This window comes from Myodes glareolus, chromosome 24, assembly GCF_982192425.1.
Source record: "Myodes glareolus chromosome 24, mMyoGla1.1, whole genome shotgun sequence".
NCBI classification, from domain to species: domain Eukaryota; kingdom Metazoa; phylum Chordata; class Mammalia; order Rodentia; family Cricetidae; genus Myodes; species Myodes glareolus.
The window spans coordinates 8,782,102-8,799,045 of record NC_142049.1 but is presented as its reverse complement, the minus strand read 5'-3'; the positions used below and the strand labels follow the sequence as shown (position 1 = coordinate 8,799,045).

Here is a 16,944-nt window from a genome sequence, read left to right as displayed (position 1 = left end):
AGTTTTCCCAACATGTTTTACTACTCAATAAGATTGTCAGTCTATCTTTTCATGCTCGAAAATGCCACCTTTATCATTTAAATTACATAGCTCTTTGTCGTCTTAAAATTTTTAATAATACATATATAAAAATGTGTTAGGCATTAGAATCTCTCATTTTAGAAATTTTCTTGCTGTATTTGTATATTAAATTTTCTATATTACTTTTAGAATCAACATTTTTATTATTAAAGTTTTTATTTTGTGCAGAAATTTTTAGTATAGAAGCTAAAAGCAAGATTTTTGATGATCTGTTTCAAGTCACAAATTATAATCTCTTAAAATAAAATTCCAAGAGTTTCACCTTGAAGTTAGCTCTCCTTCCCCCTTCCCTCTCTCTCCCTCTGCTATGCATGTGCCTCTGATTCTGCATACATGTACTCACATGAGTGGAGGTCAGAGGTCCATGTCAAGTGCCTTCTTCTATTCCTCTCTATATTATTATTATTTCTTTTGACGTAGGATTTCTCACAGAACCTGGAACTCACTCTCTCATCCAGAGTAGTGGCTAGGGGACACTGGATAGCATCCTAATTCTATGTCCCCATCACTATGATCACAGATACATGTCACTAAATCCAGCTTATCATGTGGGTTCCAGGGATCCAAAATTAATTCCTCTGTTTGCCTGACAAGCACTTTACTGCCCAAGCCATATCCTCAGCCTTTAGCACAGCTGGTCTTTTGGTAACTAATCTGACTCATGAAATTGGTTTTACAATGTTGCTCTCACCTCTCTTATTTTCTTTAATACTTAACATCATATGAATGTTGCTTTCTCGTAGATATCTCAAGTTTTCCAAACGTATTTTAAGGGACTATCCTTTTTCTGTTGACATTATAAAAGAGATATTTTCTCCTATTCTATCCTTTCAATTTTTTACTGTGTGTAGACACTTGTATATATTTATGTGCTATTGATTTACAAATATTAATTCATTCCTTGCCAACCTTTCTGAATGTTTTTGTTGTAAAAACATTTTTTCTGATGCTTTTGTTGTAGCATCTTGAATATGCTTTTTATTTTTTACATTCATAGTGGAGAAAATGTTCAGAAAAAGCACATAAAGGGATCTCTGGATAAGGAAGTGAATAAGACCCAAGCAGTAGTTCAATAGTCTTAATGTAACAATGCATCAAGATTCCATCTACTACATCATTATAAACGAGGTTGGTGAGTACCATCGGCACTGACCTACGAGTTCCTGTCACATGAAGAGTTTGTCTGTTGTAGTCAGAGAGCCAAGAAATAGTTACTTTGCAATTTTCAAGGAATCCCAGGTATCAGCTGAATTATTAGAGTGGGGGAAGACAGCTCAAAGGAATGGCTGCCACCAGTATCAGACAGCTTCTGCCTGCAGTTTTTCACCGGACAAAGTATTGAACTCTTGGTCGAAGTTACTTTGTAAAAGTCTATCCATGATCATGTGGCTGCATTGTAACTGTCAATGTACGTGGACATTTTCTGTATTCTAGTGTGAGTGCCAGCCCTCCTGAGGGCATACCGTGTATGTTTCATAGGCTTTTAGTCTTTCTTCAGAAAAAGCTCAATTAAAGCTCAAATATTTAATGAATGTATGTATTTGGATGGATTAGAATATATGACACCTGAGAACTCCTGTACATTGAAAGTATTTCTTTAACAGAGGAATCTAAAGTGGCTGAAAGAGACTTAAAAGAAATGTTTAACATTCTAAGTCATCAGAGAAATGTAAATCGAAATAACTCTGAGATTCCATCTTATATCTGTAAGAATGGCCAAGCTTGAAAACACTGATGACAACTTATTCTGGAGAGGTTGTGGGGAAAAGGGAACACTTCTGCATTGCTGGTGGGAATGCAAGCTGGTACAGCCCTTTTGGATGTCAGTGTGATGACTTCTCAGAAAACTAGGAAACAACCTTCCTCAAGATCCAGTAATACCACTTTTGGGTATATATCCAAAGGATGCTCAATCGTGCCACAAGGACATGTGCTCAACTATGTTCAGAGCAGCATTGTTTGTCATAGCCAGAACTTGAAAACAACCTAAGTGCTCCTCGGTTGAAGAATGGATAAGGAAAATGTGGTACATTTACACAATGAAGTGCTACACAACAGAAAAAAAATAACGGCATCTTGAATTTTGCAGGCAAATGGATGGAGTTAGAAACATCATTTTGAGTGAGGTAACCCATACAAAAAGACAATTATCACATGTACTCATTCATAAGTGGTTTTTAAACATAAAGCAAAGAAAACCAGCCCACAAATCACAATCCCAGAGAACCTAGACAACAACGAGGGACTTAGATAGGCCTAATCTACATGGGAAGTAGAAAAGACAAGATCTGAGTTAACTGGGAGCACTGAGACCTTGGGAGAGGGTTGAAGAGGAGGGGAGCAGAGAAAAATGTAGAGCTCCATAAAAATCAATTGAAAAACAAAACAAAACCAAACAAAACAAAAACCTTTAATTTAATGCTTCCATGCAGTAGTGGCGCTTGCCTTTAATCCCAGCACTCAGGAGTCAGAGGATCTCAGTGAGTTTGAGGCTAGACTGGTCTACAAGGGCTCCTTCCAGGATAGACACCAAAGCTGCAGAGTGAAACCCTGTCTTGAAAAACCAAACAACAACAACAAACAAATAAACAAACAAAAACCACCTTTAATGCCACATTCTGTTTATTGAATGGAAATACAAATGTTAAATTTTCTTGTTTGATAAAGCTACTCATGAAAATTCAAAGAAACATATAGGCCAATCGAGAAGCACCTACTGTTGGGACCAATTGGGCTCCTTTTTAGTCACTTCAATTAGAAGGGAAGAGCAGCTGAAGGCCAGGAACCCAATTGGTCCCAACAACCTACTGAGCTTTTTTCTTCATAAGATCAATACTCTGTACTTGACGCACGCGCGCGCGCGCACACACACACACACACACACACACACACACACACACACTTCCCTGGTTCATCTAGAAAAAATGTCTCTAGATTCTAGTGCCACTTTGAATTTTCTCTTTCTTTCTTCCTGGTTTAGTTTAGCTTAATTTGGCTAAAAAAAAAAAAAGGTCATATACATAGCATAGATTAGGCTGGTCTAGAGTTTGCGATCCTTCTACCTCAGCCTTATAACCACCCTGCCTAGTGTTCCCTGTTTTTTTTAATAGCTTCCCTTTTCAGTTAGTACTGATTAAATTCCCACCTTGCCTAAGGCCATCTTTTACTGTGCAAATCTTTACCTTTCCTTGGACTTTTTTTTTTTTTTGACATCTCCTCAGTAGACAATCTGTAGCATCTTCTGAGTTTAAAAACTTTATGTTCATTTTCCTCCCCAGGCTAAGAACAATCTCATTACATATATTCTATTCTCAAGACACCTAGCCACAACAGAATTAGCTTCATAAATGATGCCTACATTTGAATTTGATTTAGCATTGAGAGCTGAGCTAGTAGATGTAGCAGGTGGTTTTGAAATAAAATATTTATTGAGAGAATGTCTGATTATTTTTCATATACGAGTTTTACATGAAGAACATCTATTTTTACTGGGCATCGATACACAGGCACAGATGTTCTGAAATGTCCATTCGATAGTTATGTAACACAGGGATTTACACTGTAAACTTTCTCAATCTAAGACTCACAACAAAGCGTATTAGCGACAATGACTTAAGACAGAAGAGATCTATTGTTGTAGGGTTTCCCATGGCAACATCCTTTCTTTTAAAACATTAAACATGCTTTAAGGGAAACATTTGTGTGAACCTTAAATTTTTAAACTAAAAAAATCCCCACCTCTGTCTTGAACAGTATATTTTCAACCTTTGCATTTATACGTTAAATAGTTATCCTTTGATCATATGGGCTTAGCTTTAACTAGCACATAGGTAATCTGAGGGAAACGATGATGGGATTATCTCCACAGGCAAAGTGGGAGGAGTGACATCAGCCCTTAATTTCTGAATAAAATTAGCGAATGCAATCGAATTACTTGCTCTCCCATAAAGGTAGAATGCACAGAACAGTGGGGATTACAAAGGCAATATTTATATTTTAGTTTTTCATGCAAAAATCACTTGTTCTGAGTCCCCAGGAGAGAACTTGTTTACATATCTTTTCATGATCTGAGATAAAATATTAACTTGGAGAAAATACTTATATCTATATATATATATATATAGAGAGAGAGATATCTACAAGATATATCTTAGATCTGAAAGTTATCAGAAGTTAACAGTGCACTTACAGGAGAAATTCAATGAAGTCAGCAAACAGGGTGAACTTATCATGTGTTATCAGCGCCTCAGCTAGAAAAAAAATGCTTTTCGATGGTGGGAAGTGGCAATTTAGCCACATTTATTCCTGAGAATAATGTTTCCCTGGCTTAACACCTAGTTCGGTATTTTCTTCTATATTCTCTGTATTTAATACCAATAAAGCTTTTCATTTTATATGCACTTAAGCAGATCCCCTTGTTATCAAGGGAATAATTTTAATTCAAAGACATTCAAAGGAATAGCACTAAAGGAAAAATACAGTGCTTTGAGACCTCATGCCAAAGCTAAAATTGCCGTTTGTGCTTACTAATAGTCAAGCCATTGTTCAGAATGGTCCTTCACAGAAAAACATGTCCACCTACCACTGAGATCTCAGAGCCCAAAACACAGTCTTGAAAAAGTAAATGGGGCTGTGACACATTTGCACATAAATGTACCTTTTCATTTCCCCACGGCAAGAAATGGAAAGAATGTATGGTATCATTCTGTGCCATAAATGGCAGCTTCCAGCAACCAACCCAGCAGACAACCTTTGGGCTTGGTTTCTCCTGGTGATGTGGTGAACTGGCCATAAACAACTGAGTTATGAACCACGCCAAACTTTTCCAGCCTCAACAGTCCAATTAGGTTAACAATCAGGTCATCTTGTTACACAGCATTGCCAGTGGAGCAACAGTGAGAGAGAAGGAAAGGAACTGTAATGCATGCAGTCTCTCTGCTAGGATTAAGGACACTCGATTTAATTTTTGATTAAAATCTTCATTTGTGGTGCATGTACTATGTGCTGCAGACAGAAAACTCTTGGCCTCTACTCTAAAAAAAAATCAAGCTATAAAGATAATCAAATTCAAAAAGTGAACAATTTCAAAAATTTTCACACTGGGATAGGTCATTTTGGCCATGTTGGTTTCAAAGAGAAAGAAAACAGGGGCAGAGAGCAGAGTCAGACCAGATTAGAAAACAACAACAAAGAAATTGTTCTGAAAAATGGGAAAACTGGCATTTCAGTCAGACGCCCAGCAAGTGCAGAGCCTGGTATACATGTGAGTTTTGCACACCCTGGTAATATTTAACCACGCTGCATGACAAATCTGTCACGACAGAACACTATGAAATTTTTTTTTGCTAAAAAAATACTCACTTAAAGGAAGAAGTTGGTTTTGGAGCCAGCGCACTATCAGGCACCATGCGAGACTTATGTAGTTATAATTATTTCTTGTACAACAGTCTCCAAAAGTCAGAGCATTTTCAGTGTGCACTGACACGCAACTCAGTAACTGTAGAAAAAGGTGACATTTGTATCGAAATAAAAGTAGGTTATATTTAAAATCGTTTCTAGGATTGGGAACACAGCTTAGTTGGGAAAGTACCTGGTTTGTGAGCAGAAGGACCTGAGTTTGGAACCCTAGAACCCATGCACAAAGAAAGGCCTTGTGTGTGTGCAGCTGTAGCCCCTCACAGAAGGTTGAAGGTCAGAGACAGAAGGACCCTTAAAGTTCATCTGCCATGTAGCCTAGCCAAACTGGTAATCTCTATGCTTAGTGAGAGACCCTGTCTCAAAGCATAAGGTGGAGAGGAGACGAGGAAGACACTTACATCAACCTCTAGTCTTCACATGCACATAGAGACATGTCCTGAACACATACACCCATCACGTGTACACTTACACACAATATGCACATAGAGACATGCCCTGAACATGTACAGCCATCATGCGCACACTTACACGCACAATACACACAGAGACATGCCCTGAACACACACCCATCATGCACACACTTATACACACCATACACATAGAAACATGGATGGAACATATACACCTACCATGCGCACACTTGCACATACCTTGTACATAGAGACATATCCTGAACACATACACCCATCATGTGCACATTTATACATACCATACACATAGAGACATGCATGGAACACATACACCCATCATGCACACACTTATACACATGCTTATATAAGTAATGGTAGAAAAATACGGATATTCGTTAGTAGATAGATGTGCTTATACTTAAATTATTAAGATTTTGTTAATAATTCTCTAAAATAAATCCATATCATAAAAGATATATATCAATAAAATTCCAACGTTGACATTCTTAATTTTTCTGACTAGGCCTTAAGGAACTCTTTCACAAGAGTAATTAGTAAAAACCATCAGGTTCCTCAAAAATAACAACAACAAAACCAGACGTATCATGTGACCCAGTTGCAAAGCTCGTGATGTTTAGTCAAAGGATTCCAATTCAACATATCAGAGATACTTGCACATACATCAGTATTCACTGAAGCACTGTTCAAAGTAACAAGTTAGGGACTCCTCACATGGGTTTACCAAAAGATAAGTGGATAAAGGAAATTATACGCATGAGCAAAGTCATGTGATTTGCAGAAACACAGGTAGAACTGGAAATAGCCATAGTAAGTGAATTAAGTAAAGACAAGCATCACATTTTCTTTCACTTTTGAGTCCCAGGCTTTATGTAGACACATAAAGTCACACATACATATGATACGAAAGTAGAAACAAAACTGCCTACAAGAGCAAAGAAGACAAATCTAACGGGTAAGGAAGGAAAGGGTGGTGCATTAGGGGGTTTGTCCAAAGCATATCATGCACATACATGGAAACGGTCTATTTAACCCGGCATAAGCAAATGAGCAGCATAACTTCTTATAAAACTTAAAAACTGTTTAGACTGGGCCACCCTGACCAATGATCTTGATGTGTATTTAATGACAGACTTCTTTGGTTTATCGATACAAAGGAATTCCTAGGAAAGCCACTAGAGGGCTTTTATTATAAATCTTTCCTTGGAACACCCCCTACACATTCAGATTTTCTGTCTTTAATTTTTGATTTCTTGGCAAACCTAAATAGATCTGCTTAGTCATTACTTTCTACAGACGCTTGCCCACTACTGACACCAGATACCCCAGATTCCTTCAACGACTAAACCTCTAACCATAAGATTAAGAGGAAATTTTCATGTTGACGAAGGCATTTTTACATTTCATTAGAAATGCACAGTGGGCTTCCAGAAGGTTTCTAATGTGCAGAACAACCCACATATAGTTTACAAATGGGGGGGGGTGCTGTATGATCCATCTTCACCAGAAGAGGCAAAACATGCCAGAAAAAGGGAAGCAGTCCATATGCACGCAGTTCCCTGTCTAGTCCTCAACCAATAGTGTTGCTGTTCTAACCAATTAGCTATGTTCAATTATGTGTATTTAGCATGTTTCTAACACAAAGCTCAACTCCATTTTCTCCTCCATGTCATATCTAACTGGGTTCTTCTCTCATTCAATTTGTTTTCTTTATAGCAGCCAAAATGAGTTCCAAAAGGTGAGGAATAAGCCTGGTGGTGGTGGCCTATGCCTTTAATCCCAGGGCTCAGGAGGCAGAGGCAGGAAGATCTTTGAGTTCAAGTTCAGCCTGGTCTACAGAGTGAGTTCCAGGACAGCCAGAGCTATATGAGGAACCATGTCTAGAAACAAACAAACAAGCAAACACGATGGATCTTATCATATCCATCCCATGTTTAAAATTTTTACGAGCACGTGATCCAACCAGATTCTCTGAATGTGGCTGGCCCGGAGTCTTTCTGAGAAGCCATTGACAATGACACTGGGACTAGTTTCCTCTGCATATACTGGATTTTTGGGATCCAGTCTGTTTGGATGCTCACCTTCCTGGACCTGGAGGGAGGGGGGAGGAACTTGAACTTCCCACAGGGCAGGAAACCCTGACTGCCCTTAGGGACAAAGAGGGAGGAGGAGGGGGGGGAGTGGGAGGGTGTTGGGAAGAGGGGCGTAAATGGAAACTTTTATAATTTAATAAAATTACTTTAAAAAAATTTTTACAATATTTCTTCCCGAGTTTACATAAGTCTAAACTTTTAATCTCTTAAACAGCAAAGCATTATCTGGCTTCTACTTACCCCAGCCATATGAACCCATACTATTGTTTATCTTACTGCTTGACCACTACACTACATGAAGATCTTTCCTAGATTTCGGTTGCCGTGTTTTCATTTGTACCCGAAAAGCTCTCCTGCCTTCCTATATGGCTATTTTGACTTAAAATTTAATAGTTACTTTGGGTAGCCTTTGTCTCCTTTGGCATATTATCTAATTCGTTCTCCCTCAATATCTTACATTCATTCTTAGTTTCCCCAGTTTATATTATTGATGCTTTCCTTATCCGACTATAATTTTCCTGAGAGCAAGAGACACCTCTTTGTGAGTCCCTGTCTCTCTTTGTCATATCATAGGAAATATTTAATAAGCATTTGTTGAATCACTGAAGGGCCAGGTTACTATGTTAGCCAAGATAGCCATATGTTAAATACACTTTGTTGAATACATCTAACTGACTAGGATGTTGATGCTTATTGTCAGACAACTCTCTGGACAAAACCAGATAGGGAACCGTATGCACATGGAATGGTGGAATGTTTCCAGTTCTCTGGGGTGCTTTGCCTCTTCTGGCTAAGAAATCCCACAGCCACCCCACCTCTCCATTAAACTCATGGCTCAAGTTCTATCCCAGAACCAATGTCATTTTGCCTTGAAAACACCATTAAATAGGCTGACTTTAGAGTCATCATTTCTATTAGAACTTTTGAGGAAAGAGACTGATTTATCTTTATCCTTCATATTGCATTCGAGTTTTCATGATACAAATTAGTCACAGTGGAAACGTCATTAGTCACGGTGGAAACGTCTTTCAGGAAGGCTGTCATTCTAAGATGAAGAACTGCAGCATACTGAACTAAAGCGAAGAAGGCAGCTTCTCTACAGATTCAGTATACAGTCGAATTTTCTGTTACTCTAATTCTAGGCTTCATGAAATTCAGGCACTGGGAAAGGCATCTGGAATTCAAATAATGACTTTCTTTCCTTGTTAATCAATAGACATTGCAGAGAGACACAAATCCCTATCAGACCTGTACAGAAAGATCCCAGTACAAAAAGTAGAACTGACTCAGCCCACTCCCCAGTCGGCTCCATACAGCAAGCTTTCAGGACAGGAAGTGGTTCCCAGGATTTCCTTGGCACAGGAGAGCAGCTCCATATACTGCGCATGCTCCTTGGGCTACTTCCCGCCTACCAGGTTAATTAGTCTTCTCTACATGCTTCCCTCCTCCAGGTCACTAGGCTTTTGTGCCCCGTGACAGGCTCAGAGAAGAAAATGGTTCAGCATGAAGTAAAAGAGTTGGAGGGGGTCTAATGTCAGAATAAAGATCCAACAGATGTGTTCCTGGGGAAATGAAGGTGATCGGGGCATCAGCTCCCTGCAGCCTCTAAGTGTTTGGCTGAGCAGCTGGAGGCCATCCACTGACTCAGAGCAGGAAGCCAGGAAAAGAATGGCAATATTTTCTTGAGGGCTTAAATTAGCCTCTGCTTAGGAAACTGATTAATAACTGCTTTTAGCTGATTTGTATAAATAGACACATATTATTTATATAGACAATATATATATTTAATAGAATTAAATCAATGTTCCATTTGTTTGGCTTTAAAAGGCAAAGTTCTACTGTGGCATTAGTAAATGGATAGGGTAGACCTCTATTCATACTTGAGTTCTAACTCACCTGCACTTAAGTCATGAGAAGCCTTTAAGCTATTTTCATTACATTGCTAAAATTCTGCTACCATATTTAGTAAATAAAAATACTTCAAATAACCTGCATGCATAGCTAATATTTATGTTTGCACCAGGATTTATTCTAAATATGTGAACTATCTCAATGAATCATTGTAACTTCTCCAAGAACAAGTCTTGCTTTTAATTGTGTTCTGTAGGTGAGAAAATTAAGGCCAAGGGATTGAAACCTTTCTATTCCAAGTCAAACAACTCGTGAAGGCAGAGAGGGCTTCAACTTACATGCTCTGGTCTTTGGTCTATGCTTCTTCCTACTATGTGCAAGCTCTTTAGGAAATGTTTCCTTTCATTAGTACATAGATTTAATGAAGGTAATTACACTAGTAAATGGCTGAATTAGGCTCTTAATGAGTTGCCTGGTTCTTGTGTCCAAGATGGCAAGTACCACTTAATACTGTTCCCCAGAGAAGATGATGTGCTTGTTTTTTTCAATCACACATATAACATTAGATATTAAATACTTTATGAAGAGTCCAATAATTACCCAATCATAATCTAAAATATTACTTTAATTGTGTTAAGCTAATTATTAAAATTTTCTGAAGCATCTGAAATACTATTCTAGTAGTGTAAATGTCAGTGTTCTAAGTGAAAGTCATATAACCATTCAATCTCACTGCTTACCAGCTTCTTGGTGCAAGCACAAGAATACCCAAACATCTATAAACATTAAAAAAAAATAAGCTTAACTTATTTTGTCTGTTCCAAGCTAAGAGCAATACAACACATATTGACTTCAATACATAATACAAAATCAAAAGAAATTGTATTATGAAATATAATTTAGTATCAGTAAAGAAGGTTGTTTTAAGATTTAGTTTTTTTACATGTATGTGTCTGTGTGAGTGACTGGCATGTGTGTGCAGGTGTGCACGGAGGCCAGAAGAGGGCGTGAGAACCCTTGGAGCTGGAGAAACCTGTGGTTGTGAGTTGTCTGATAAGGGTGCTGAGAACTGAACTCAGCAAGCTCTGAACTATTGAGCAATCTCACCAGTCCCAGTAAAGATTATCTCTGTTACTTATATTAATATCTGGTTATCTGAAAGAATTTGCCAGGCACATTTGAAATATTAGAAAGTATTAACATGCTGGCCGAGTTACAACAAGCCTGTCAGTTAAAAGTTCATAGAAAATATTAAGTGGTGTTTGTTAATATTAGTTGTGGCATTTCCTACATAAATAAATGTTCTTCTTACATGAGTTTGTGTGTAGGGTTCTTGTCTCTTCAACCATCTGTAAAAATCACTATCATAGAGTGTCAAGTCTGCTGGGTAAGCAATGCAGGTCAGAGATTTAAAGGTCATGGAGTAAATAGGTAGGTTATGGAGTAAATTTTAGACAAACAACTTTGACATTTGTGCCTCAGTACGAGTCTTACAGTTTTATTACCTTTCGGGCCCTTGAAAAGCTTGATTTCCACGACAGTCTCCAAAATGGGTCGCCTTCTCCGCACATACAGCCGCACAATAGAGCCCGCTTCTTTGAGGGCCTCCACTGCTTTACTGTGGGAAACCTCTGACACGTCAACCTCATTCACCCGCAAGATACAATCATTGACCCTGCAAGGGAGGAAGAGGCAATGTTGAGCAGGAGCTAGGGACCTGAAGTGAATTCACCATTGCTATCTAACCTTAACAAGAGGGCAAGAGTGTGAGAGACTTGAAAATGTTTGAATTTGTAAGGTTTCTTACCTACAGTATAAGAATTCAAGTCAAGATCAAGTCCCTTGTCATTTTAGCATTCCAGACAAGGATCACAAGGCTAGCCAGTTTCCCTCTTAGACTCCACTACAGTGGTGTGACTTGAACTGAGAGGCGTATGGCATAGTTAGAAGGAAATCTGTCAATGACATCATTATTTTTACTGTCTTAATTGGTTAGACTGAAAGTTATGGTCTAAAGACCTCTCAGAAGTTACTGCGACATACTATATAGACAAAACAGATGCGATTTTTACCATTTAACTTTGCAAAATTCTTAACTCACTAGATATAAAAGTGTTATGCAATGATTGTAGAAACTCTCAAAAATATAACTATGTAGGAAGGAAAAACATATAAAACAGCCATCTCAATGTGTTTAGCTTGTTGAATTATCTTTAAATATCTTTTCCCTGAAATTCATCTCACAATATTATAAATATTGAAGCTTAGACTTAATGAAGCTTGACGAAATCCTCAGATAATCCTGTCTAAGATGTTTCTTTAAAAAAACTAAGAATTATGTAATGTTTTTAATTGTTTCTGTCCTCAAACAGGAAGGCACGATTTGACTTCCTTTCCAGTTAGTTTATTTTTATGATAAAGTTTAGTGATAACTTGAATATTGTCTAACAGCGTAGATTTCTGGCTAGAAAGATTTCTTCACTCTGCCCAATCATCTTAAGGTTCCCCATCTCGGGCTACTTTGTTGGTCCAAGTCAAAAGTGAGTAACTGTTCTTACCTGACCCCTTCTTCCCCCCATCACTATATCTTCAGATAAAAATACAGAGTGAATCCAGTGGTAATCCAAGGTTGCTCATATTCCCTGCTACCACCTGGCTGAAGTAAGTACCACATCTTCTCTGGACGACTTCCAAAACCTCCGGACTAACATTCTTGGGTCCTCTGTATTACCTTTGGAGCCCTTCTTTTCAAAATGACCATAGAAAAATGAATGTGGTTGATCCCTTTCCCAACTTCCATTCCCTTCTTCCCCCATCCAATGTCTGGTTTTGTCTAAGAGATAAATTATTGGGCAAATATTTGGTGAATATGAAAAAACAAATTTAGTTGTTAATTCTCATCTTCTTCTTTTGTATGTATAGGCAATTTTCTGAATCTCTCTAAACCTCCATATTCTTTACTTTTACAATAGTAACATCTGCTATAAATGATTTAGGAAGCAATAAACTAGACAATATATAATAATCCTTTCTGTAAATCCTAGCATATAATAAACTCCTAATAAATATATTTATGGTGCAGTATGTATTGATGTATAATATACCTAATAATGTATTTGTTTTATAGCTTTGTGGAATAAGACTGATGTCCATTGTGGAAATTAGTATAATATGTAGTAAGTAGTTAAGTCCTGCTACTGGAAGGCTGGGCAGAGACTAGATGTGTTCTAAAGTCTATGTGTCTTACGTACCTATGTATCCTATCTGTCTGTTTATCTATCTATCTATCTATCTATCTATCTATCTATCTATCTATCTATCTGTCATCTATCTATCTATCATCTATCTATCTATATTGATCATCTATCTGTCTATCTATCATCTACCTATTTATCTATATAGATCATCTATCTATTTATCTATTTGTCTATCATCTATCTATCTATCTATCATCTATCTATTATCTATTTATCTATCCATCTATCATCACTGTCATCCCCATAATCATCATCGTCATCTATTCTCTACCTACTTACTTAACCACCTATTGGTATTTATTTATTTTGCAGCGTTGGGTGCCTTAGCCTAGTGTTTCAGGCATGCTTGGCAAGTACTCTTGTACTGAAATATACCTGAATCCTTCAAGCCTTCTTATTAAAAAACATTTCTAATGTGATGCCCCATTTTATGTTTATTATGCCTATCAATTAAAAATACAAGTTTATCATGGGAATATTATACAAATGCGTGGGGAGGATTTTTAGGTGTATGGTATCCCAATTTTTTTTTATGTCTGCTTAAGAAGCTGTTGTTTCAACCCTTTATGAGAACCCGCAGCAGCCTTAAAATCCTGCGATGGAAGATTTCACTAAGATGTAGTGATGTTATTTCATCAGAACAGATGGAATGGCTTTAATAGGTTTACACATACATTTCCTCCCCAACAAAACAAAACAAAAAATACCCGGAAAGCTACCAATTAAAATAGTTTTGAGAATGTAGGCATGCATCAGGCATGCCAGCCACCCTGGAGCAGCTGGTCCTTTGAGAGTGGGTAATTTTGCCATCTCATGATAATGAAAAAGCACAGTTTACCATTACTTCACGTTCAGAATACTAATCATATCTTGACCACTATTTTTCGTAGAAGGGAGCTGTAGAAAAAAAGGAAGGCTACATCTATTCAAACCCTACTAATTGTTTCTTTTTGTGTATGTTGACATCTTTGTCAGTTACAAGTATAAACAAAACACAACCTAACTCACATGGTTGTTCTGAATACATAGGTGAGGTGGGCAGTTTTAACATAGTGCATAGAATGGAAGATTAACGAGAGTAGGTCTACATAGGAACACACCCATCCCTTTGGATATCCTATTCCCATAAGGAAAGAGGAAGTGTGGCCATGGTTGGGGAGAGGAGTCAGCAGACAGTTAACAGATGGATATATATGTACCACCGGAGGCATGAACATTTCTGATAAGTAGGTAAGACATGCCCAGAGTGATTTGTTTAAAAGTGAATATGGTAGAAACATAAACTTGTCATTAGATCATCGGCTGTGTGCTCCTTCGGTATGGTCTCTTTGCTCATCTTTCTCGTTTCACTTCATGAAATATTGATCTCTACTTTAAAAATAGAAAGATATCAATGGTAAGGTCACTCACTGTAGGTAAGGATAGGGGCATGATGTCTCACTGATTTTACCTTGTTCTTTGCTAATATAAAGAATTGAGAATTATGGGCTTTACATTAAAATGAAAACAGATGAGGAATCCACATGAAGTTCTTAAAAGGAGGTAATGTCAAGCTGGGGAACTACACATTCAGCTTCCCTTCCGCCCAGTTGCTTGAAATAGAATCTGGCCAGAGGGCCGCAGCTATTTAAAATTAATTTGTTTACTCTAACTGCGGAAAACCTCGTTGAGTAAAGTCACCCCTTCAACTTAAGGCACATCAATGTATCATTAGCTCCAAGCTCCAGCAGTGCACCATCCCACCCAAACGCCTGTCCTCTACGGTATTTCCGAGCCATTGCCTAAGGAAGCTATCTTCATACAGACTTCCTCTTCAATCTAGTACTGTACCTGACAGTTCCACTCAGTGTTTGCTATTTCAGACACGCCTGCAGTTTTGTCTGCAGCAGTTTCATCTTGTGGAACGGAATTGGCCACCCATTTAAACAAATTCAATGGCTCCCTGGAATTTCCTCTTGCAATTCTCACGTGTTTTTGTCAGTCAAATGTATTAGGAACCAAAGTCCACTTAATCGCTAACACTTGCCTGCAGAAGCACACCTAACCTTTCCATCTATCAATGGCGTAACCTCTCACATGATGAGGCATCGCTCCAAACCAATAGTCAAGAAATTATTGGCTCTCTGTTGAGAATTTTAAAAGAAGATTTATTTATTTGTTTCTATGGGCCCTGTTGTTGTGCCTGCATGTATGTGTGTGTGAGGGTGTCAGAACCCCCAGAACTAGTGTTCATACAGCTTTTAGTGGCCATGCTGGTACTGGGTCCTCCAGTAGAGCAGGTAGTTCTCTTTATCACTAAGCCATATCTCCAGGCCCAAGAATATATTTTAAAATAACACGCAAAATACACTTTACCCCTATAGGTTTCAACATATGATTCATTGTTAAAATAGGATGTTTTGTGATTTTTATATATTATTAATTTAATATGCTTACCAATTCATAATACATATTAAAAGGTGCAACTATTACTGTTTACTACGTAAGAAATATTAGAAATAAAGAAAATGGCAAAGTTGTAGTTCTCGTTCTTCTTAAGTAAGGTGATTATGAATGTTTTTAGAAGATATCTTTTATGTTCCTCCCTATCATATTCTTTATGTTCCTATCTATGATAGGCATATAATGTTTCAGATAACCTAAGAACAAAGTATTGGTGTGGGAAGTCCTTCTGTATTTGTGTTGCTTTTATTGGTTAATGAATAAAGTAACTGCTTTTGGCCAATGGCTTAACAGGATATAGCCAGGCTGGAAAAGATATATACAGAGAGTGTAGGCGGAGTCAGGGAGATGCCATGGAGCTGACAGAGGAGAAAGATGTGAGCTGCTAGCTGGAACCTTATTGGTAGGCTACGAGCCTTGTGATAAAATATAAAATAATAGAAATGAGTTAACTAAAGATATAAAAACTAACTAGCAATATGCTTAATTGATGGGCCAAGCAGTGATTTAAATAATATAGTTTCTCTGTTATTTTTTCAGGAGTCTGGGTGGTGGGGAAACAAATAAGTGGCTTCCTATAACAAAGTATCTGTTCCTTCACACACACACACACACACACACACAAACACACACACACACACACACATCTGAGGTCTCCTCTCAATTCTGAAACTTAGGAGCTTTTTCTTTAAAGAATTCATTCAACATCTTAAAGGTGAAATATCTATATCTGAAAATGGGGATACTAAGTTTCCTGTATGGCTGAAGTGAGATAATGCAATAGAGATAATTATCATAGTGCCTGATAAAAGGTAAACATCAAGAAATGTTAGTTATTATTATGAAAAAAATGAGAAACATTTACATAAGAGAGCATATGAAGAAAACATAATAGAGAAACATAATATGAGAGAGAAAGGAAGAAAATGAAAATCTAGTTGTGAAAAATAATCATTGCTTTATTTAAGAAATGGAAGAAAGAATGTGCTGGAGGATATTTTCATAAACAGAAATTTAAAAGCAATACTATGAGTAAATGTTGCCTTGTGGAACACAATGTAATTTCCTGTCCCCAAGACCATTCCTCTGCTCCCCAAGGAAGGCTTGGTCTGACTCAAATGATAGCTTCAAACCAGCCTCAGCCAGAGTGTCTGAAAGTCGGCACACTTGACAGCATTTCCCAACCCTTGCCTGGCCTCCAAACCTCTGTGCATCTTCAGCCACACCCAAGTCCTCTCAGACAGTCATATAAACTTGCTTTATCACATGCTTGCCCACCCCTGTTCACTCACAAAGTACAAATAAACATTTCTAAAGACTCAAAAACCACTAAGGTTCCCTATTTTTGAAATTTTTCATTTAATTCATGAACCA

At 37.7% G+C, this 16,944-nt stretch overlaps 1 protein-coding gene across 27 annotated transcripts in view; it reads right to left on the bottom strand.

The window, feature by feature from the left end:
• The window catches only part of Dlg2 (discs large MAGUK scaffold protein 2), a 1,777,227-nt gene that overhangs the window by 481,120 nt on the left and 1,279,163 nt on the right, over nucleotides 1-16,944 (bottom strand). For all 27 annotated transcript variants that reach the window (XM_085683002.2, XM_085683004.2, XM_085683006.2 and 24 more), the window contains one exon: nucleotides 11,377-11,546. In XM_085683002.2, coding sequence (XP_085539128.1) covers nucleotides 11,377-11,546 — 170 coding nt within the window. The remainder of the gene's footprint in view (nucleotides 1-11,376; nucleotides 11,547-16,944) is intronic.